Here is a 25,280-nt window from a genome sequence, read left to right as displayed (position 1 = left end):
AAGTTGTTAAGTATCATGAAACTTTAAAACTCATAGTGGAGGATCGGAGTCCTAACAAAACTTGGATTTTCACTTGAAAGTTCACATTTTATGAGGTGTTTTCCTTGAAGTGACAGACTCATTTCACTAATTTTCAAGAAAGTGTCTTGAAATACCCTTGTCTGAACAACCATATTTCTCTGCTGTTTGTTCTGTGAAGTAAAAGTGATATTCCAAGAAAAAAGCAGGCAACTTAACTCACAACTCAAATGACTGCAATAGAGCTTTTCCTTGAAATGACTAGCAAATTTTGTTTTTGCAGCAGAAGAATGTTATTTATTTCATTCAGTAGAATATTAAAGAGTTGTGTTTCAAGGTCAAATTTTAATAAAAATAACTTTTACTGCTTACCACAGACATCCTTCAGTAAAACTGTCTTTTTTGTTTTGTTGAATTTTTTTTTTTTTAGCTATGTGTGTATGTCAGTGAAACAATTTAATGCCACTGCCTAGATTTGTGCTAAAGTTCTGGCAGTTTTACCCACCATTGCTGTTGTACTGTTAACGCACATGTGGAAGCAGGGAAAAAGGCATAAACTGTCTTGGAATTATTATGGAAACAATTTTGAGCTTTCAGACCCCTTGAAATGGTCTTAGGAATTCCCAGCAGTCTATGGACCACACATTGTGAACTGCTGCTCTAATATACAACAAAACATTTAACATTATTAGATGTCTCTGTGTATCTGGCTAATTGTTTAGAAGGGCTGATAAAGAGGATGATAAAAGAGGCTTGATTAACATTTAATGTCAAAACTGTATATGACTGCATTTGTTTCAAAAATGCACTTATTTCTGAGACTCAAAAAACTGCTTAGGCTAATATACTTAGCCTTTAGAAAGATGAAAAAATAAAACTGCTTATTTTTGTCATTGCCCTTTCAATCAAGCCTTTGCTATTCCACTTAGTAACTTGCTTTCCCTTTCTCTCTTGTTTTATTACTTCTTTCCATTTCCCTCCAACTTTTAAAAATTGAGTGTTTTTAGAGAAAGGAGAACTTTCTTGCTTTTACTTTAAGGGTTAGAAAAACAGTATTTTATTGTGTAGTGTCATTTTTTTCTGATAGCAGAATGCAAATTAGACAAATATATAGTGAGAAAAGTGGATATCCTTGTAATCCCACACCCATCTCTACTAATCACTTTTAACAGTTTGAGTCATTCAGTTAATCAAAAAGTAGTTATTACACACCCATGTTGTGCTATGCATTGTTTTAGGTATGGGGGTATATGGTTAACAAGACAGGCATGTCTCTTCTAATTAATAACAACTGTAAGTTGATAATACCAGTAGTAGCCAATATTTCCCATTTTTGTGTGCCAGGTATTGTTCTTTGCTTATATTATTTAATCCTGACAGCAACCCTATGAGATTGTTATGCTCATTTCACAGATGAAGAAACTGAGACCTGGAAAAAATTATTTGCCTGAGGTCACCAGCTAATATGTGGTGGACCCAGGATTTAAAGCCAGATCTAAAGCCCAGGTTTGTGATTCCACATTCCATCCTACCTCCCACATTTTATATTCATATGCTAATATACCTTACTATAATTTTCTTTACTAAGGTTAGATTATTCAAAATATTGTACATCTTTTTTCATTAAGTGATAAAAGTTTGACTTTGTCTCATTTCAGTACATAAGACAGTATTAGCTGACATTTATTGAAGACTTATTAGGTACTTTTCTATACATTATTTTTTATTATTTATTTATTTGTAGTAGCTGATGCTCACAACCCTATGTGGTTTTACAGGTTCCTCATCATTTGACAGATGTGCAGACTGAGCCCCAGAGAGGTCATAAAACTTGCCCATGTCATGCAGAACTAGAGAACAAACCAGGCATTGTAGCTCTGAAGTTATGCTTACAACTACATCACAGCACTGTTTCTTTTAAAACTTTTATTGATATAAACGTCTTATCATTTATTTAACTGATCTCTTAATGATCAACATTTGAGTGTCTAATTTCATACAAGTCATTCATTTATATATTGGAATGATTGTGTATTTAATGTCATTTTACTATAGTAGTTATAATTTTAAAAGTATAGTTTTGTGATTATCAAGATCTAGGTAGTAGAGAAAAGGTAGGGGACAGATAGTTTTAAAAACCCCTTACATGATTTTTCTTCCTTTAAAAGAAAGTTTTTGTTATTTTTTAAGGTATGGAAGAACATATACTCATAATATAAAATGTAAGCATTATAAATATATGATGTAGAAAATAAAGTCCCTTATAATCCTGGCTACAGAGATAACTGCTCAAGATGATTTACATTCTTCCAGATTTTTCTGTGTGTGTATATATGTATATTATATTTCTTCCACACAAAACTGTAAACCCTGGAGTCAGGGATTTTGTTTTTATGTACTGTCCCTGGCACATAGTAGGTATCCAATAAATGTAGATCAACGTCTTCATCTCTAAGAATATTACAGTTAAACAACACTAGAATTCACTAACACTAAGATACTAATGCTGTATAATTTTTGGAATCCCTTGATATTTTTCTTGTTCTATATTATATTTCTATCTTATTATAACTTAATGCTTTATTTGTATTATATTATTCCTGCCATATTTATTAATATGTCAGATTAGTGATTTCCCAATACTGTATTTTTTGTGCTATATTATGCCAATAGTTCTTATTAAACTAACAGATCTGTAATTCCCCAATAATACCTACCAGTCTTTTTAGTGTATGTCTCTCAGGAGCCTATGCTAGAAACTTTATAGTAGATATTACATTAATATATTATCTTTGTTTCAAGGCTTAAAGAGCTTATAGTAATAATTTCCAGTCAGGGTCTCTGGACTCTTAGGAGTATTTTCAGATTAAATTTTAAAAAATTAACTAAAATCATATTTATTTGTGATAAGGTTATACAGATTAACTATATAGTTGGTATTTATGGGTAAAATTGCACAATTTATAGAGGTAATACTGGTTTTCTTATGGTAATCATATACTCTAATTGGAGGTGTGGGTTTGTGTGGGTCATACTGATTAATAAAATATTAAGAAAAGAAATTGTCTTTTATTAATTAAAATTTGTGTATAAGGATCCAAGAATGAGATTTTGGTAATTTTTCTCTGTAAAGAATTGTTACCATTTCATTGATGAGAAAGTGAAGGTCTGACTAACTTGCTTAAGATCCTTGCTATGGTGGTATTGTGTTTAACTCCATCAGGGAAGAATCGTTGAGTGCCTACAATGTGCCCACATACTATGCTAGGTGCTCGAGGAATGACTGATCCCTGCCCTCAAGGGTGCTCAGGGTTTAGTGGAGCAGATTGGTATTAATCAGCAAAATTACTGTGGTGATAAGTGCTGCATGGAGTGAAATGAGAACCATATTGTGAAGTTTGAAAACAGTCTATATGACTGCCCTCACGTTGCACACCAACTACAGAGGTCAGGGTCTCCAAAACCACTCTCACTTTTGACAGTTACAAATTTGGGGGAGTTCCAATACCATGCACAGTTTCTGTAATTTGCTATGAAAACTTATAGACTTGACCAAAAACTGTTAGAGTTATGGTTTATTACAGTGAAAGGGTACAGATTAAATTCATCCAAGGGAAAAGATGCATGGGGCAGAGTCCAGGAGAATTCCATGTGCAGAGCTTCCAAATGTCTTCTCTCAGGAGAGGCACAGATGACACTAACTTTCCTGGCAGTGATGTTTGACAGCATGCACAGAGTACTGCCATCCAGGGAATCTCAACCAATTCTTGGTATCCAGAATTTTTACTGGGCATCTGTCCTGTAGACTTGGATGACCATGTTGTGACTGGCCTCAGTCTCCAGTCACTAGGGAGGCTGAGCTGATAATGTTGACCCAAAAGCCCACTCTCAGTTACAGAGTTAGACTGTGTGTGTGGTCTAAAGCCTCCAAGCAAGTAAAGACGGTCTTCAGATAAGTGGCTTTTCAAGAGCTTAGAGATCAACCTCCATGAGCCGAGGGCAAGGCTATGTCTCTGTGCAAGATTAGATTCTTTACTTCACACATAAAAATTGGGCTTGACCTCTTTGGGGGATCTGAGAAAGCTTTTCTAAGTGACAGTTCAGCTGAAATCTAAAGGTTATGTAGATATAAACTCAGGAAAAGAGGTTGAGGGATCATCCCAGATTAACAATAACTTTATGGCAAAAGGAAGTAAGACTAGTAGAATGTACTAAAAAAAAAGGCCAGTGTAACTGGAGTATAGAGAGCAAGGGGGAGCTGGTATGAGATACGAAGCTGAAGAGGCCGTATATTAGCTAGGATTAGGTACAGTTAGGTATAGAGAACATGGTTTACAAGAAATAATTTTTCTCTTTGAAATGCAAGAACTGTTGGGATTGTAGGCTTTTTTGTTGTTGCTGTTGTTCCTTTTTGTGTGTGTTCTATTCCAAAGATTCCTTCAAGGTCCAAGATGGTAGTTGGAGTTTTAGCCATTTTACTCACTTCCACATTTCAGACAGAAGATCGGGGACAGTACACTCCTCTCCCTCTGTGAACATTCTCTAAGTTCAAAGGCCACATGCTTGCTTCTCTTTGGCTAGAACTCAGTCACATGGCTGTATTTAGTAGCAAAGGAGAGTGGGAAAGTTGTCTTCATTCTAGGTGGCCATTGACCCAGATAAAATTTGGGTACTCTATTAATATGGAAGAAGGAGAAGGTGGGTACTAGAGAATAATTATCAGCCTTCTTTCCTACATGCAGACAGAGATGAGTTCATTCAGTGTATTTTAGAGCATGGTTGAGCCTTACGTGTATCTTAAGGGTAATAGAAAGTTACTGAAGTGTTTTGAGAAGGGTGACGTGATCAGATTTTCATTTACAAGAGATCACTTTAGCTACACTGTGGGGAATGCATTTGAGGAGGAGAAAGTGGTTTGGGGTATAGATACCATTCGGGAGACCTTTGCAGAAGTCCATGAAAGAGTGGATAAAAGACTGGTAGAGATAGAAGTGAACAGATGTGAATAATATTGCAGCGATAAAGTAGTTAGCACCTTTATGTGTAATGGATTAGATGGTGGGAATGAAGAAGGGAAGCATGTCAGTCAGTTATGAAGCCTTTGTTTTTTCCCTTTTTAAAAAATTGGAATTCGTGCCTCATATCAAATTTATCGATTATCGTAATTCCTCCAGGTGGTAAAGATACCTCGAGACAAGTGCTGGGCATAGAAGCCACAGGGCATAAATCTGCGAAGAAGTAAAAAGCTAACCTTTTCAAACAATATGGCTTCTCTCTCACTTACCAACTTTACATTTCCCTGTATGGCCCCGGAAGATGACTGGTTAGCCAGAGACGGGTAAGATTCCTCAAGGGAGGAACAACCTAAGACAGGCACAGTCGCAGGGGGGCCATCAGGTGAGAATTTGGGGATCAACAGAGGTGAGGCTCAGAACCTCACCCCCGCTGCTTTGAGAGAAATCTTCTGCATCCGTGTATGTCTTGCTGCCCTTGTCTAGCCTGGATTAATACTTAGTCCATAGGCACACACCTGATCATCTGATCATCTGCATTTGCCCTCTTACAGCAGTAAACTATGTTTTCTACCTTTATCTTGCATCTACCTACCACTTCAGCATTTTATTAAAAATAGAAATAATAATAATAATAGAGGGAGAAATGTGGGATCCACATATAAATCAAGTATAAAAATCAAACGAATATTCATATTTGACCTGATTGTTTATAGTTCATAATGTGTGATCAAAACCGAAAGTTTCTGTGATGAATGCCCTTGTACTGTTCACCATGTAAGAATTTATTCACTATGTAAGAATTTGTTCACCATGTAAGAACTTGTTCGTTATGCTTCAGAAGATTGGAGACTGACGAGAATTAGGCTTGAGATGGATTAATGATTGTACATTGAGCATTGACCCCCCTATACAGAATTTTATTGTTGTTAACAACCATTTGATCAATAAATATGAGAGATGCCATCTCAAAAAAAAAATTGATCTTCAGGTGGATTGGAATTATGATAATCATTTGTTAATGACACTCCTGGCCTCTTTTTATTTGCTTGTTTATATATTTATTTAAGAAATACAGTAAGCACCTAAGAATTTACCATCCCAATAAACTTCATTTATTATTTCCTTCTATTACACCCACTGTTCATCATAACTTTCATCCTCCTTCCTTCCATCCAGTGTAACCTTTGTGTTGAATTTTGTATATCATTTTCTTGCTCTCCTTTTTATGTATTTTTTGTAATCCTAAAAAGGGTGTGTGTATATAAAATTTTAACTTGATAAAAATACCATGCTCTGTGGAGTTTTAGGAGACTTACTTTTTTGACTTCATAGGATTCGTCGTAAGTTTATCTTCATTTATTTTCTGTGCTGTGTAGTATCAATTGCATGAACATATGATAGTTAACTTACTCTTTGTAGGTTGGCATTTGACCTTTCTGTTTGAGTTACTATGAATTGTGACTATAAATATTTTTGTACATGTCTCCTGTACTGTAGGTGCACATTTCTGGTATATGCTTAGAAGTAGAACAATGATTTCATCTGATACGTAATTGTGCAACTTTAGGAGGAAATATCAAAATGATTTCTGAAGTAGATGCTCCAATTTACATTTCTACCAGCAATATCTAAGTTATTATGTAGGCACATCCTCTGTGCCCTTAGGATATGCAGTACTGTCAGGTCTTTTTACTTTTTGCCAACCAGCTCGTTCTAAACTTGTTCTTAACCATTGTCTTCATTTACATCCCCCTGGTTACTATCATGTTGAAAGGGTCTTCATATGCTTAGTGGCCATATGTGTTTCTTTTAAGGAATTTCTGTTGAAGTTATTTTTTAGGGGCGGAATTGTGCTTCTTGATTTATAAGAGTTGTTTATATATTGTTGATACTGCTTCAGGTTGGCACCTTATTGTTTTACCTTTTCTGGTTGTCTTTTTTTTTTTTTGAGAGGGCATCTCTCATATTTATTGATCAAATGGTTGTTAACAACAATAAAATTCTGTATAGGTGAGTCAATGCTCAATGCACAATCATTAATCCATCTCAAGCCTAATTCTCATCAATCTCCAATCTTCTGAAGCATAACAAACAAGTTCTTACATGGTGAACGAATTCTTACATAGTGACCAAGTTCTTACATGGTGAACAGTACAAGGGCAGTCATCACAGAAACTTTCGGTTTTGATCACGCATCATGAACTATAAACAATCAGGTCAAATATGAATATTTGTTTGATTTTTATACTTGATTTATATGTGGATCCCACATTTCTCCCTTTATTATTATTATTATTTTTATTTTTAATAAAATGCTGAAGTGGTAGGTACATGCAAGATAAAGGTAGAAAACATAGTTTAGTGTTGTAAGAGAGCAATTGTAGATGATCAGGTGTGTGCTGTAGACTATGTGTTAATCCGAGCTAGACAAGGGCAATAAAACATCCACGGATGCAGAAGATTTCTCTCAAAACGGGGGGTAAGGTTCTAAGCTTCACCACTGTTGATCCCCAATTTCTCACCTGATGGCCCCCCTGTGACTGTGCCTCTCTTAGGCTGTTCCTCCCTTGAGGAATCTTACCCGTCTCTGGCCAGTCATCTTCTGGGGCCATACAGGGAAATGTAAAGTTGGTAAGTGAGAGAGAAGCCATATTGTTTGAAAAGGTTAGCTTTTTACTTCTTTGCAGATTTATGCCCTGTGGTTTCTATGCCCACCACTTGTCTCGAGGTATCTTTACCACCTGGAGGAATTATGATACTCGGTAAATTCGATATGAGGCACGAATTCTATTTAAGGGTTGTAATTAGGAAGGAAGAAGAAAAGCTATAGAGGGAGCATATGGAAGAAAACATGGGAGGATTGATTATTTCTTTGACATATCTTCTCGTAGAGTACCTTAAGCATGTATAGGTTTTAAACTACTAACTTGCGCTCACATATTAACATAATAGGAATATGGTGACATAAACAAAGCAAATCTATAATTACCATCCATCTCCAGTGAAGCCAAGAAAACCATTTAGGCACCCTAGGCATTTGTGAAAATTTGTCTATGATATGATGGATATTGTCCAGCTGTATTTGAACAGTCTGAGAGAAATCAGACAAATTAAAGCAACCCATTTCTGGGATCTGTTCACATCCCATATGTTCTTTTAACCATAGATAGTCTATAGTCGTAAGATTTTGGAGTGCTACAACTTGCACCCCTCCCAACTCCTGGTTGAGTTCCAACAGTACAGATCCGGTCAAATTTGTTGTCTCGCTATATGCACATGCCAGCCTAGACATCTCCCTCCTCATTCCAATGGCAAGTCCAGGAAATGGTGGGGTGGATGCAGCCACAAACGCAGCATCGTCTGGATCCCTGTGGAGGCTTTTTGATGATCATCTTCTGGTATGAGTCTTCCAGAGAGTGCTGATGTTGGAAGTTCTTCTTCATATCGTATCTTAGTTCATTTTCTGGGTAGCCAAATTAGGCTTTGATCCTCTGTATAAACACAAACAGACCCTTTGCCCACACTTTGATATGCCCTTTATACCATTGTGTAGAACTCATTGGCAGTCACCACACAGGAACTGCTTTTTTTTTTTTATTAAGAGAAAGGAATATTATCAGAAAAGTGTACCTCCATAGCCGATCATCTGACACAAGTGATCAAAATTAAGGATATTTAAAGCATGTGTTAATCTTTGATTTACCATTAGTTTTATCCTATCAAGGAGTAATCCCCCTTTTCTTTCTTTCTTTTTTTTAATCTTTAATCTACACTTACATGAAGAATACTATGTTTACTCGGCTCTCCCCTATACCAGGTCCCCCCTATAAACCACATTACAGTCACTGTCCATCAGCATAGCAAAATGTTGTAGAATCACTGCTTGTCCTCTCTGTGTTGTACAGCCCTCCCCTTTCTCCCTTCTCCCCCATGCATGCTAATCTTAGTACCCCCTTCCTTCTTCCCCCCCTCTTATCCCTCCCTGCCCACCCATCCTCCCCAGTCCCTTTCCCTTTGGTACCATTTTTGGGTTCTGTAATTCCACTGCTGTGTTGTTCCTTCAGTTTTTCCTTTGTTCTTACACTCCTCAGATGAGTGAAATCATTTGGTATTTCTCTTTCTCCGCTTGGCTTATTTCACTGAGCATAATACCCTCCAGCTTCATCCATGTTGCTGCAAATGGTAGATTTACCCTCTTCTTATGGCTGAGTAGTATTCCATTGTGTATATGTACCACATCTTCTTTATCCATTCATCTACCAATGGACATTTAGGTTGCTTCCAATTCTTGGCTATTGTAAGTAGTGCTGCAATAAACAGAGGGGTGCATCTGTCTTTCTCAAACTTGATTGCTGTGTTCTTAGGGTAAATTCCCAGGAGTGGAATTCCTGGGTCAAATGGTAGGTCTGTTTTGAGCATTTTGATGAACCTCCATACTGCTTTCCACAATGGTTGAACTAATTTACATTCCCACCAGCAGTGTAGGAGGGTTCCCCTTTCTCCACAGCCTCGCCAACATTTGTTGTTGTTTGTCTTTTGGATGGCAGCCATCCTTACTGCTGTGAGGTGATACCTCATTGTAGTTTTAATTTGCATTTCTCTGATAATTAGCGATGTGGAGCATCTTTTCATGTATCTGTTGGCCATCTGTATATCTTTTTTTGAGAACTGTCTATTCAGTACCTCTGCCCATTTTTTAATTGGGTTATTTGTTTTTTGTTTGTTGAGGCGTGTGAGCTCTTTATATATTCTGGACGTCAAGCCTTTATCGGATCTGTCATTTTCAAATATATTCTCCCATACTGTAGGGTTCCTTTTTGTTCTATTGATGGTGTCTTTTGCTGTACAGAAGCTTTTCAGCTTAATATAGTGCCACTTGTTCATTTTTGCTGTTGTTTTCCTTGCCTGGGGAGATATGTTCAAGAAGAGATCACTCATGTTTATGTCTAAGAGGTTTTTGCCTATGTTTTTTTCCAAGAGTTTAATGGTTTCATGACTTACATTCAGTTCTTTGATCCATTTTGAGTTTACCTTTCTATATGGGGTGAGACAACGGTCCAGTTTCATTCTCCTATATGTAGCCATCCAGTTTTGCCAGTACCATCTGTTGAAGGACTATCATTTTGCCATTGTATGTCCATGGCTCCTTTATCAAATATTAATTGACCATATATATTTGGGTTAATGTCTGGATTTTCTAGTCTGTTGCACTGGTCTGTGGCTCTGTTCTTGTGCCAGTACCATATTGTCTTGATTACTATGGCTTTGTAGTAGAGCTTGAAGTTGGGGAGTGAGATCCCCCCTACTTTATTCTTCTTTTTCAGGATTGCTTTGGCTATTTGGGGTCTTTGGTCTTTCCATATGAATTTTTGAATTATTTGCTGCAGTTCATTGAAGAATGTTGCTGGTAATTTGGGAGGGATTGCATCAAATCTGTGTATTGCTTTAGGCAGGATGGCCATTTTGACGATATTAATTCTTCCTAGCCATGAGCATGGGATGAGTTTCCATTTGTTAGTGTCCCCTTGAATTTCTCTTAAGAGTGACTTGTAGTTTTCAGGGTATAGGTCTTTCACTTCTTTGGTTAGGTTTATTCCTAGGTATTTTATTCTTTCTGATGCAATGGTGAATGGAATTGTTTTCCTGATTTCTCTTTCTATTGGTTCATTGTTAGTGTATAGGAAAGCTACAGATTTCTGTGTGTTAATTTTGTATCCTACAACTTTGCTGTATGCTGATATCAGTTCTAGTAGTTTTGGAGTGGAGTCTTTAGGGTTTTTTATGTACAATATCATATCATCTGCAAATAGTGACAGTTTAACTTCTTCTTTACCAATCTGGATTCCTTGTATTTCTTTGTTTTGTCTGATTGCCGTGGCTAGGACCTCCAGTACTATGTTAAATAACAGTGGGGAGAGTGGGCATCCCTGTCTTGTTCCCGATCTCAGAGGAAATGCTTTCAGCTTCTCACTGTTCAGTATAATGCTGGCTGTGGGTTTATCATATATGGCCTTTATTATGTTGAGGTACTTGCCCTCTATTCCCGTTTTGCTGAGAGTTTTTATCATGAATGGATGTTGAATTTTGTCAAATGCTTTTTCAGCATCTATGGAGATGATCATGTGGTTTTTGTCTCTTTGTTGATGTGGTGGATGATTTTGATGGATTTTCGAATGTTGTACCATCCTTTCATCCCTGGGATGAATCCCACTTGGTCATTGTGTATGATCCTTTTGATATACTGTGGAATTCTGTTTGTTAATATTTTATTGAGTATTTTAGCATCTACATTCATCAGGGATATTGGTCTGTAATTTTCTTTTTTGGTGGGGTCTTTGCCTTTTTTTCGTATTAGGGTGATGTTGGCTTCATAGAATGAGTTTGGTAGTGTTCCCTCCTCTTCTATTTTTTGGAACACTTTAAGGAGAATGGGTATTATGTCTTCTCTGTGTGTCTGATAAAATTCCGAGGTAAATCCGTCCAGCCCCGGGGTTTTGTTCTTGGGTAGTTTTTTGATTACCGTTTCAATTTCTTTGCTCGTAATTGGTTTGTTTAACTTTTGTGTTTCTTCCTTGGTCATTCTTGGGAGGTTGTATTTTTCTAGGAAGTTGTCCATTTCTTCTAGGTTTTCCAGCTTGTTGGCATATAGGTTTTCATAGTAGTCTTTAATAATTCTTTGTATTTCTGTGGAGTCGATCGTGATTATTCCGTTCTCATTTCTGACGCTATTGATGTGTGTTGATTCTCTTTTTCTCTTAATAAGTTTGGCTAGAGGCTTATGTGTTTTGTTTATTTTCTCAAAGGACCAGCTCTTGGTTTCGTTGATTTTTCCTGTTGTTTTATTCTTCTCAATTTTGTTTATTTCTTCTCTTATCTTTATTATGTCCCTCCTTCTGCTGACTTTAAGCCTCATTTGTTCTTCTTTTCCCAGTTTTGATAATTGTGATGTTAGACTATTCATTTGGGATGGTTCTTCCTTCTTCAAGTGTGCCTGGATTGCTATATACTTTCCTCTTAAGACTGCTTTTACTGCGTCCCACAGAAGTTGGGGCTTTGTGTTGTTGTTGTCATTTGTTTCTATATATTCCTTGATCTTTATTTTGATTTGTTCATTGATCCATTGATTATTTAGAAGCATGTTGTTAAGCCTCCATGTGTTTGTGAGCCTTTTTGTTTTCTTTGTAGAATTTATTTCTACTTTCATACCTTTGTGGTCTGAAAAATTGGTTGGTAGAATTTCAATATTTTGGAATTTACTGAGGCTCTTTTTGTGAGTTAGTATGTGGTCTATTCTGGAGAATGTTCCATGTGCACTTGAGAAGAATATATATCCTGTTGCTTTTGGATGTAGAGTTCTATAGATGTCTATTAGGTCCATCTGTTCTAGTGTGTTGTTCAGTGCCTGTGTGTCCTTACTTATTTTCTGCCCGGTGGATCTATCCTTTGGGGTGAGTGGTGTGTTGAAGTCTCCTAAAATGAATGCATTGCAGTCTATTTCCCTCTTTAGTTCTGTTAGTATTTGTTTCACATATGCTGGTGCTCCTGTGTTGGATGCATATATATTTAGAATGGTTATATCCTCTTGTTGGACTGAGCCCTTTATCATTATGTAGTGTCCTTTATCCCTTGTTACTTTCTTTGTTTTGAAGTCTATTTTGTCTGATATTAGTACTGGAACCCCTGCTTTCTTCTCACTGTTGTTTGCCTGAAATATGTTTTTCCATCCCTTGACTTTTAGTCTGTGCATGTCTTTGGGTTTGAGGTGTTTTCTTGTAATCAGCATATAGATGGGTCTTGCTTTTTTATCCATTCTATTACTCTGTGTCTTTTGATTGGTGCATTAAGTCCATTTACATTTAGGGTGACTATTGAGAGATATGTACTTATTGCCATTGCAGGCTTTAGATTCGTGGTTACCAAAGGTTCAAGGTTAGCCTCTTTAGTATCTTACTAACTTAGCTCGCTTATTGAGCTGTTATATACACTGTCTGGAAATTCTTTTCTTCTCTCCCTTCTTATTCCTCCTCCATTCTTCATATGTTGTGTGTTTTGTTTTGTGCTCTTTTTAGGAGTGCTCCCATCTAGAGTAGTCCCTGTATGATGCCCTGTAGAGGTGGTTTGTGGGAAGCAAATTCCCTCAGCTTTTGCTTGTCTGGGAATTGTTTAATCCCACCATCATATTTAAATGATAGTCGTGCTGGATACAGTATCCTTGGTTCAAGGCCCTTTTGTTTCATTGCATTAAATATATCATGCCATTCTCTTCTGGCCTGTAGGGTTTCTGTCAAGAAGTCTGCTGTTAGCCTGATGGGTTTTCCTTTATAGGTGACCTTTATCTCTCTAGCTGCCTTTAAAACTCTTTCCTTGTCCTTGATACTTGCCATTTTAATTATTATGTGTCTTAGTGTTGTCCTCCTTGTATCCTTTCTATTGGGGATTCTGTGTATTTCCATGGTCTGTTCGATTATTTCCTCCCCCAGTTTGAGGAATTTTTCAGCAATTCTTTCTTCAGAGACTTTCTCTTCCTTTTTCCTCTCATACCCCTATTATAAGGATATTGTTCCTTTTGGATTGGTCACAAAGTTCTCTTAGTAGTGTTTCGTTCCTGGGGATCCTTTTATCTCTGTCTATGTCAGTTTCTATATGTTTCTGTTCTCTGGTTTCTATTCCTTCAATGGCCTCTTGCATCTTATCCATTCTGCTTATAAATCCTTCCAGGGTTTGTTTCACTTCTGTGATCTCCTTCCTGACATCTGTGATCTCCCTCCACTTCATCCCATTGCTCTTGCATTTTTCTCTGCATCTCATCCCATTGTTCTTGCATTTTTCTCTGCATCTCCGTCAGCATGTTCATGATTTTTATTTTGAATTCTTTTTCAGGAAGACTGGTTATGTCTGTCTCCTTCTCAGGTGTTGTCTCTGTGATCTTTGTCTGCCTGTAGTTTTGCCTTTTCATGGTGATAGAGATAGTTTGCAGAGCTGGTGCGAGTTACAGCTGGAAGAGCTTTCCTTCTTGTTGCTTTGTGGCCTTCCTCTCCTGCTAGAATAGCGACCTCTAGTGGCTTGTGCTTGCAGCTGTGCAGACAGGGCTTCTGCTTCCTGCCGGGTTGCTATGGAGTTTATCTCCGCTGTTGCGGTGGGGGTCGCCTTGCTCGGGCTGCTCCTCCAAAATGGTGGAGCCCCATTGGAGGGGGAGTGACCGGGAGGCTATTTATCTCCTTAAGGGGCCTCTGTGCTCCCTGCTGCCCAGGGGGTTAGAGTGCCCAGAGATCCCCAGATTCCCTGCCTCTGGTCTACGTGACCTGTCCTGCCCCTTTAAGACTTCCAAAAAGCACTCTCCAAACCAAAACAACAACAGCAACAACAAAGGAAAAAAAAAAAAAAGAAAGAAAAAAATTTAAATAATTAATTTTAAAAAAAAGGAAAAATGCATGATTTTCTTTGTCTTCAGGCGCCGGTCTCAGGCATCCGCTCACCGGTCTTGCTGCCCTGTTTCCCTAGTATTGGGATCCCTGTCCCTTTAAGGCTTCCAAAAAGCACTCGGAAAAAAAAAAAAAAGTCACTCCCGTTTCTTTGTTCTCCAGCATCAGCCTCAGGCACCCGCTCACTGGTCCTGCCGCCCTGTTTGCCTAGTATCCAGGACCCCACACATGCACTGTGTCTGTGCTCCATCCGGGATCCTGGGGCTGGGTGTTCAGCAGTCCTGAGCTCTCTCCCCCTCCCTGCTGACTCCTCTCCTCAGGCTGGGAGCTGGGGGGAGGGGCGCTTGGGTCACTCCGGTGCCGGGGCTTGTATCTTACCCCCTTCGCGAGGCGCTGGGTTCTCGCAGTTGTGGATGTGGTCTGGATGTTGTCCTGTGTCCTCTGGTCTCTATTTTAGGAAGAGTTGTCTTTTTTATATTTTCATAGATAAATGTGGTTTTGGGAGGATATTTCTGCTGCTCTACTCACACCGCCATCTTGGCTCCTCCCAGATCTTCCTCTGGTTGTCTTTTAATGAATACAATTTTATATTTACAACCAATGCTATTTGTATCTTGTTTGAGACATTGTTATCTCTCTGAAGTTATAAAAGACTTTTACCTATGTGTTTAAATTTTAATTTTTGACATCTATGTCCATTATTCACCAGGAATTGGGTTTTTGGTACATTATGTGAAGTAGATGTTTAGTTTTATCCATATGGGTTTCCATATGGGTCACCGTTTTTTCTAACCTCATTTATTTATTGAACATTCATTGTTTTTCACTATTTAATCTGACATGCCACCTCTTCTGTATACCAAAGTTGCATACCTATGTGTGTGTGTTTTCTGGACTGTACTCTGTTCCATTGACCAATTTGTCTCTGTGCCAATACTATGCTGCCTTAATTCCTTTCACTTCTTCATAAGTTCTGATATTTAATTGTTCATGTCTGCCTCCCCCTCCCAGCTCTTTTTCAGAAATAACCTTGTCATTCTTGGACCTTATGCTTTTCATTTAAATTTCACACTCACCTAATCAAGTTATTTGAAAGATTCTGTTGTAATTTTGACTGGAATAGCATCGAACATATATGTCAATTTGGGGAAAACTTTTGTCTTTGTGATATTAAGTCATGAACATAGTATGTATATTTATTTAGATTTTCATTTTTAATATGGTACGTAATTTTCTCTGTAGTGGTCTTTTTTTATCATAATTCCTGAGTGTTTCTGTTGTAATTGTAAATTGTCTTCTCTTCAGTTACATTTTCTAAGTGCTTGTTACTGGTATAGAAAAATGCAGTTCACTTTTATGTTTTAATATTATATTTATCCATCTTGCTAAATAAACTCTTCTGTTATCTCTAGTATTTACTGTTGGGCTTTTTTGGGGGGAGGTTCTATCTAAATTAGTATATCGAATAATAAGTTTTATTTCTTCCTTTCAAATCCTCATGCCTCTAATTTATTTTTCTTGTCTTACTGCCTAGCTAAGGCATCCAATAAAAAAATCTTGTAATTTTAAAGGGAATGTTTTTATCATTTCCCATTTTGGATGATGTTTACTCTTTTTTTCTTTAAAAATGTTCTTTTTCAGGTAAGGGTGTTGCCTTATTAATTTAGTAACTGTCTTTATATGAAAATTTAAAGTGCTTTTCTGTATCTATTAAGATGATCATCTTTATTTTTCCTCTTTTAATAGGTTAATGCTATCATTTATGTTTATGAATTTTTCCACTATTAAATCATCCTCTGTATCCAGGATAAACTCAGTTGGTCATGATGAATTCTTTTCTTATGCATTGTTAGATTTAATTCAGTAGTATTTGCTTAGTTTTTGCATCTACATTTATGAATGAAATGGACCTCAGTGTTCCTTTCTCATAGGCTTTGACTAGTTTTAGTATTTGGGTAATTCTGACTTCATGGGTGAGTTGGAATTTCCTCTTATTTTATTGTCCTGAAGAATTTGTATAAAATTTAGATGGTCTGTTTCTTCAAATTTTGGTAGAATTGGCTTGTAAACTATGGGCCTGGTATTTTCTTTGTGAGTATATTGTTTTATATATATATAGCTATATAGCTATAAATAGTTGTTTGTGGTATTTTAATCTGCTTTAGTTTAATAGTTAAACACTATTCAGGCTACTATTTCTTGACTTGGTTATTTTGATGGGCAGTTGCGTCTGGAGAGGTCTCTCTCACCAGGTGAAACAGCCTGGACAGGGGAGGCTTCTTGACTCTCAACGAGAAAGAATTCTTGAGTAGAATGGAAGAATGTAGGTAAGGAAGGAATTAATTAAAGCGAGAGTAGCCAGGAATGGCATCTGCCTTGGAGGCAGAGAGAGCAAAGAAGCTACAGTAGGACAGAGAGAGTGAATACCTGTGCTAAAGTCTAGAAAATAGAAATAATGAAGTAACAAAGATGCTTACCTCTGAAGAGTGCAGAGACAAAATGCAGTGAGGTGAGTAGTGAGAAGGCTTTATTGAAAAGTACATACTTGAAGAAAGGGGAGTGCAGGCATCCTCAAAGAAGAGGTGCCCTTAGAGGCTTAGGATTCTGTCTTCTAAGGCCTTCAAGAATGGGGCAAAGGGTGGGTGTGGGGATTGTTGGGCGTAGGCTTGACTTGTGGTCTCATGATGTCTCTCACATGTCTCTTTGGTGAGAGACATCATGTTACCATCCACAGTCAGTCCTCTGGATAATAATGTAAGATAAACCTAACACAAGCAAGCTATTGATCTGGTTACTCTCTAAGACTCTGGTTTCCCTCAAACTCGGGGAACATATCAGTTAAAACTGCTTGCCCCTTCCTTAAGATAGGATGGCTTATTGTCTGATTACCAAAGAATGTGTTAGGAATCTTACATCCTAACTCCCCAGTTTTTAAAATGGAGTCTTAGCCTTCAGATGGAGTCCCTCCTGTTCTTACTACACTGTTTGTATCTTAGCAATTTTTATCATAGGCAGGAAGAGTAATGACGATGCTTGTCCCATGTCCCTGCCCTATTTCAATTGTGTTAATATTTTTTTTGAAATTTCTCCATTTTAGCCTGTTTAGAAAATTGCTTAATACAGTCATTACTAGGATTCCCTTATTTCTAATTTTTAAAATTTTTAGTTATATTCCTGACTCCTAGAATTCTGACTGGTATAATTTGTGTGATCGTGTGACTTGCATTAATCTATCATCCTTTATTATTTCATACTGGCATTAGAGTAGCAACCCAGCTGATCTTGTTTCTGTTTTCAGTCACCTTCAGTCCTTCCTGTAAATTGTGTTAAACTGAATCCTTTGAAGCATTATTTTTATCGTTATTTCCCTTTTAAAAAAGGGTGCAGTGCTAATTGTTCAAGGTCAGTGACTTGCAAGATAACAAATGAACCCCTATTATGATTGTAAACCATACTAATACAAATCAGTATGCTCACTGTCTCTTAAGTATGTCATCTTAATTTGTTTCCTTTGTTCAGATCCTTCTCCCTTCCTTGAATGAATTTCCTTCTTTGTTCTCTAGCTCCTACCAAGCTTTCAAAGCTCTACTCTAATTTCCCATTCATAAACTTCTGAAACTCCAGACCAAGATGCTTTCTTCCATCATCATTATTTTGGTTTTCTATTCATCACTTTTTTCCTGTGTGTTTTCTTTTTAAATTCTTCAAGGCAGAAATTCTTCACAAAATTTCCATCTAAATTACTCTCTTTTTAGTGTCAGCTTCCCTTTGGGTACCCACAGGTTCATTCTCAATCTTTTTTTCTTAATAAATTAATTAATGAATAATAAAAATTGATTAATTTATTTTATATCTATGACTCCATGAAGATTGGCAATAACTTAAAGTGCAATACTAAGCTATTTTAGTAGTATTCCTCTGTGCATCTACTATGTTCTTTTGTCTAAACTATGAAAAGAAGTTACTCTCTAACCCAGAGAGATTGCGAAGTCAAATGGTTGCAGAATCAGGTTGGCAACACCAATGTGTGAATCAGGTTGTGTGTAAAAAAGGGAGTGGAAGAGCCCAAATGAAGTAAAGAATGTATGCCCTTGCCAAGGAACTCAAATCAGACTCTTAAGGTGTGGGTCAGCCATACTTGTGACCTTCTGGTGTAACGTAGTTTCTACTGTCAAACACTACTACTGTATTTAAAAATATGTGAAAAGACAGAGCATATAATAGAACATTCTGTATAAATTGATTTAAGAAGTTGGGGACTGCATATGTAATTTATACTGCAGATAGTTTTTTGTAACATGAGCTCAAGTTAGAGTTCTCTTAAATAAATATACATAATGTGATTTTTATGGGAGTTTCATGAGGTCAAAGGACCCTATCTCTCTTGATCACCTGTCACAATCTCTGGTATTCAGTAGGTGCTCAGTAAATATTTTAATGAAGGGCCCTGCACTTGTTTTTTTTTTTTTGGTACTTCTTTATTATGTATAGCATAACCACCTGGTGGCGCTAAACTCATTTTAAAACCTTACTAGATATTTTTATACCCATGCACACGGTTCTTACTATCTTCACACACACACAAAATGAGTTGTAATGAATCATGGACAGTGTAAATCATTAATATTGAAAGAGAAATATCATTACCCACAATTTTTTTATTTTTTGAAGAGAAAATAGCTTTAATGAAATACACAAAAAAATACATATTTAATGTATACAATTTGATGAGTTTTGAAGGAGGTTTTTTTCTAATTCTGTGATGGACTATATTATATCTTTAATGTGTCATGTTCTTGAAAGAATGTGTGAATGAATGTATATTTTAACTTCTCTTGACTTCACTCCTGCTAACCATTCCCAGGTAATTTTATCCCCAATGGTTTGGCCCAAGGTAAGGGAGTAAGTACTGTGTCTTACAAAATTTTAGTTAACCACCTTTATAAAGTCTCGTTTAATCATTAATATATTTCTTCCAAACTTACTAAAGAACTGTGATTCAGATCAAATACATATTAAAAGGCATCAGCAGCATTATTAATTGGATTCTAGATCTTCTGTTACTTTTCCCTAATTCATCAATTATAAGATAGTTGAGTACAAAATACCAGAAGAGGAATTAACAGAAGTGTTAAACTTTTCATATTTTGGGTGTCATTATTACTAAGTAAAAGCTGCTCTTTAAAAATTTTTAGCAAATTGATACTGTCTTTGCTTTTATATTTTTAGGTAATTAATAATGCTTGTGCTACTCAAGCTATAGTAAGTGTGTTATTGAACTGTACCCATCAAGATGTCCATTTGGGAGAGACATTATCAGAGTTTAAAGAATTTTCACAAAGTTTTGATGCAGCTGTGAGTACAATCTTAATTCTTAAAATGCCTTATTTGTGATAATTCTTATTTTAATAGGCTACTTTAAAAAATTATTTTAGATGAAAGGTTTGGCACTGAGCAATTCAGATGTAATTCGACAAGTACACAACAGTTTCGCCAGGTAAAGAGACTTTATGTTAAAAAAATACTGTTTCTTTTTTTGCTTGTTTGTCTCTCACTACTTTTCTTCTTCACTGTAGACAGCAAATGTTTGAATTTGATGCAAAGACATCAGCAAAAGAAGAAGATGCTTTTCACTTTGTCAGTTATGTTCCTGTTAATGGGAGACTGTATGAATTAGATGGATTAAGAGAAGGACCGATTGATTTAGGTAATCTGGTTCCTGTTCCTGGTACTTCGCTTTTGACGAGGAGAAAAATATTTGGTATTTACCTTTGTTTTAGCTGCACTGCAGTTTAAATTTTGAAGTGTGGATTTCAGTTTTTTATTTTGTAGTTATGATGGTGGGGAATCAGATAACAATTAAATCCTTATTTTGATAATAATATATGCTCTGGTTTTTCTTAGCCCTCAGTTTCTTCATCTGTAAAATGAAGGTAGTTACCCTTATTACACAGAATTGTGAGTTTTATTGAGATAACTCCCTAACTCATTATTTCCTCAAACATTTGGTCAGCACTGACTAAGTAACACGATATGGTGGCAGTGCAAGTGGCATTAATGCTCTTTCCCCCTTTTTTGCCAATAGGAAGAAAATAAGAACTGAAGTTTAACATAAATGCTAAAAGGATTTTTACTCTCCTGAATTTGTTGAAGTATTTATAAAAAGATACTTGGGGCCAAACTTTTGAAGTAATGTAATATTGATTTTATTTCATTTAAATTATTTTGAATTTTTTTCCAGGTGCATGCAATCAAGATGACTGGATCAGCGCAGTAAGGCCAGTCATAGAAAAAAGGATACAAAAGTAAATGTTCAGCTAATTTCATTGGCATAATGTTCTGGTTTTTAAACATTTCAAAAAACTTTTATTGTTATTTTAGCATTGCTTATTGAACATCCATTATTGATTGTATTAATTGTTTAGGAAATCTATTTCAGAAAATCTCTAAATTCTACAGAATGTCATCTTTATAGCAGTTAATAAGCAGATCTGCATTAAGTTAGATATTTTGTACAATTATTTTGTAGAGTTTGTTTTTGAGCATCTTTTTAAATTAAATTAAACTTTTTATTTTGAGATAATTATATATTCACATTCAGTTATAAAAGCAATACAGAGAGATCTTGTGTACCCTTTACCCTGTAATGGTAACATCTTGCAAACCTATACTACAATGTTGCAGCCAGGATAGTGATGCAGTGAAGATACAGAATAATTCCGTAACTGCAAGGATTCCTCATGTTGTCTTTTTATAGCCACAATCACTTGCCTTTCCTGATGCCCCGCCTGCCCCCCACAATCTTTAATTCCTAGTTCTATAATCTTTGTCATTGGAAGAATGTCGTATACCTGGAATCATATGAATGTAAGCCTTTTGGATTGGCTTCTTTCACTCACCATGATTCTCTGGAAATTCATCCAGGTTGTTAGGTGTATCAAGAGTTAATCCTTTTCTATGGATGGATAGTAGTCTGTAGTATGGATATATCATTTTTTTGCCCATTCACCCATTGAAAGACATCTGGATTGTTTACAGTTTTTGACTGTTAGATGTACACATTTTTGTGTGTGAACATAAATTTTCATTTCTCTGGGATAAATGCCCAGGAGTGCCATTGCTTAGTCATATTGTAAATGCATTTGTGATTTTTTTCTATTTTTTTTGCATTTGTGATTTAGGAAACTGCCAAAGTCTTTTCCAAAGTGTCTGTGCCATTTTACATTCCCACCAGCACAAATGACTGATCCAGTTTCTCCACAGAATTGCTAGCATTTGGTTTTGTCAATTAAAAAAAAAGTTTAGCCTTTCTGATAGGCAGGTGATGATGTTTCATTGTAGTTTTAGTCAGCATTTCCCTGATGACTAATGATGTGGAAAATCTTTTCATGCCTTTTGCCTATTTTGTAATTGGATTATTTGTTTTTTGACTGTTGAGCTTTGAAGTTCTTTACTTAATACAGATAATACTAGTCCTTCCTCAGACATATTGCCTGCAAATGCCCTCTCCCAGTCTGTAGCCATCTCCTCATCCTCCCTACATAGTCTTTCACAGAGCAAAAGCTGTTGATCCCAGTGAAGCCCAATTTATCAGTCTTTCCTATTGTAAAATGTATTTTTGTGTCAAATCTAAGAATTCTTTGGATAGCCTCAGATCCCAAAGATCCTGTCTTTTTTCAGGAAGGTTTGTAGTTTTTATATTTAAATCTGTGATCTGTTTTGAGTTAATTTTTGTGTATTGTGTGACGTTAAGGTTCATTTTTTTTGCCTATGTATGTCCAATTGCCCTGGCACCATTTTTTGGAAAGGCTATCCTTCCACTGAATTGTTCCTGTACCTTTATAAAAAACCAGTTGGGCATATTTGTATGGGTTTATTTCTGGGTTCACTGTTCTGTTCCACTGATCTATTTGTCTGTTCTCTGCTAGTACTACACAGTCTTTATTACTGTAGCTATAAGTCTTGAAATCAGGTAGAGTGATGCCTCTAACTTAATTTTTTTTTCTTCAAAACTGTTTTAGCTGTTATAGTTCCTCTGCCTTTACATATAAATTTTAGTGTGATCTTGTTTGTATCTATTTTTCCTGGGATTTTGGCAAACTCACCTTGCTTGGCCTTGCTGAAGTCACCCACCAACTTTGGAAGTTTTTTGTGAATTACCTGGCATTTTCTACATAGATAATCATGTCTTTTGTAAGTAGGGACAGTTTTGGATCTGTCTATTTCTCATTTCACTTTTATCAGTTTTTGGTGTAATTTTGTAGGTTTGTTTAGTGTATAAACAAACATTTATGGTCAGTCTGCTTGGATTGACCTTTTTATCATTATATAATGTCTCTTTCTAATAATTTTCTTTGCTCTGAAGTTTATGTCATAGTAATATAGCCAGTCCTGCTTTATGTTGATTAATATGCAGGGTATATCTTTTTCCATTCTTTTACCTTCAATGTACATTTCATATTTAAAGTGAGTTTCTTGTAGGCAGCATATATTGAATCATGTTTTTTAACCCACTCTGCCATTTTCTGACTTTTATTTGGTGGGTGTAGACCATTTACATTGAATGTAATAGATTTATGAAATTTAATAAAAGTTACATACATTTAATATGCAATTACTGATATTTTTTTCTCTTGGTTCTCTGTATTCTTATTCTATTCTTGTGAGTTACTCAAACATTTTTTAGAATTGTGTTTTTACTTACGTGTAGTGGTTTTCAGTTTATTTCTTTGTATGGTGGTTTATTGGTGTCTCTAACTTATACCAGTCTACTGGTATTAACATTTTATCATTTTGAGTGGAATATAGAAATCTACTTTCTTTTATGTACTTTTACTGTTCTAATTGTTATAATTCCTCTACATTTAGTACCACATAAGATAGTATTATAATTTTTACTTCAACCATGAAACAATGTAGAAAGCATAAGAGATAGAAAATGTATTTTTTCTCATATTTTTACTTTCTCCCTTTATTCTTCTTTCCTCCTATTCTAGAACTCTTTCTTTTGTCATTTCTTGTCTGCTTAAATAAAACTTTCTTTAGCCATTCTTTTATGATAGGTCTGCTGTTAGTGGATTCCTAGTTTTTATTCATCTATGAATGTTTTGATTTCCTTTTAATCTGAAGGATATTTTCACTGTGTATAGAATTCTGCATTGACAGTCTTTTCTTTTAGCAGTTGAAAAATGTTATTCCACTCCCTTCTGACTTCCATGGTATCTGATGATAAATCCACTGTTGTTCAAACTGTTTTTGCCCTGTAGATATGGTGGTGTTTCTCTCATTCTGCTCTCAAAATTTTTTCTTTTGTCTTTCATAAATTTTGGTATGGTGTGTTGGTATGGATTTCTTAGGGTGTATCTATTTGGAATTTGCTCAGCTTCTTGAATCAGTGCATTTATGTCTCTTGTCAAATTTTGGGAAGATTTTAGCCATTATATCTGGGAATACATTTTCAACCTTACCTTTTTTCTCCTCCGCTTCCAGGACTACAGTAATGTGGCTGTTAGATCTTTTGCTTCAGTCCCACAGGTCCTTGAGGTGCTCTCTCTCTCTCTCTCTCTCTCTCTCTCTCTCTCTCTCTCTCTCTCTTTTTTTTCAGTTTCTTTTCTCTGTTCTGGTTTTGTTGGGTGATTTCTATCTTCCAGTTCACTGATTCCTCTGTTGCTTCCATTCTGCTATTGAGCTTATCCATTGAACTTTTTTATTAGTTGTATGTTTCAATTATAAAATTTCCATTTAGTTCTTCTTTACATCTTCTTTTTCTTTGCAGGGCTTTCCATTTTTTTTGTTTCCAATATATTTATAATTACTCATTGAATCATTTTTTATGAAGGTTGTTTTAAAATCTTTATCTCACTATCTGTTGTTTCTTTTTCACTCAAGTTTAGATTTGCATGGTATTTAATGTGACTAATTAAATAAATTGATTTAATTATCAACTGAAACCTGAGTTTTTTTTTGCATGTTATATAACAAGACTGGATCTTATTTAAAATTTCTCTTAGTTGGTTTGTATGGGTGATGCTCTGGCAGGGTAAATCAGAGATGCTGCCTCATTAGTTTCAGGTGGGAGTAGAAGTCTAGGTTTCTCACTCTGCCTCCACTGACATCTTAGGTGGGTAGGGGTTCTGTGTTACTGTTAGGTGGGGGTGGTAGCTGTGGCCCCAGGCTTCCACTGATACTGTTCTGACTGGGAAGGGTAAGGTGCCATTTATTGTTCTCTACATGGTCCACTAATACTAATGTTGGGGAAGGTTCTTTATCACTGGATGGCAGTGACTTCCCACTTGGCTTCCCATTTAGTCTCCTCTCATGCTGCAAATAGGAGCCATTACTACTCACAGAGATGAATGTCCCAGTTCCTTACATAGCCTTTGCTGGTAGGTAAGATTGGGGCCACAATTTTTTTCAGTTGTATGTGGCTGTTGTCTAAAAGGTTTATTTTGTTAGTTTGACCCTTTCTTGTTTAGATTGAAAGAGCAGGTTCGTGTTAGTGCTTTTTTGTCTGTGCCTGTTGGCATTTCTTGATTGCTGGTTTCTTTAGCTCCACGTCTAAGGTAATTGGGCAAAAAAATAACTTAGGGAATTCACTATTGTATCATTCTTGGGTCCTGGTTCCCTAGCCTGTCTGTCTTCTCTTCACCTTTCAGGATTCTTATTTTTTCCTTTTTAATATATATTACATCTAGGATTTTTAGTTTGATATTTTCTTAGTGAGAAGAATAGGAAAATGGAAGTCCCACAAGCAGAGTTTTAAAAACAATGTTTTTACATAGTTCTAAGTACTATAGTTATATTGGCTGTATTCTTTCCAGTTAAT

At 36.1% G+C, this 25,280-nt stretch overlaps 1 protein-coding gene across 8 annotated transcripts in view; it reads left to right on the top strand.

Moving 5' to 3' along the window:
• UCHL5 (ubiquitin C-terminal hydrolase L5) overlaps positions 1 to 25,280 on the top strand; it is a 67,793-nt gene that overhangs the window by 19,960 nt on the left and 22,553 nt on the right. For 4 of the 8 annotated variants that reach the window (XM_073221595.1, XM_073221594.1, XM_073221598.1 and 1 more), the window contains exons 4-7: positions 19,685 to 19,810; positions 19,891 to 19,952; positions 20,032 to 20,162; positions 20,697 to 20,760. In XM_073221595.1, coding sequence (XP_073077696.1) covers positions 19,685 to 19,810; positions 19,891 to 19,952; positions 20,032 to 20,162; positions 20,697 to 20,760 — 383 coding nt within the window. Of the gene's footprint in view, positions 1 to 19,684; positions 19,811 to 19,890; positions 19,953 to 20,031; positions 20,217 to 20,696; positions 20,761 to 25,280 lie in introns of all 8 variants that reach the window. The other 4 variants (XM_073221593.1, XM_073221592.1, XM_073221596.1 and 1 more) reach the window with 1 other exon arrangement.

The sequence above is a fragment of the Manis javanica genome, chromosome 14 (assembly GCF_040802235.1).
Source record: "Manis javanica isolate MJ-LG chromosome 14, MJ_LKY, whole genome shotgun sequence".
Lineage (NCBI taxonomy): Eukaryota > Metazoa > Chordata > Mammalia > Pholidota > Manidae > Manis > Manis javanica.
The sequence above is the reverse complement of the archived record's forward strand: the minus strand, read 5'-3'. Positions and strand labels throughout refer to the sequence as shown.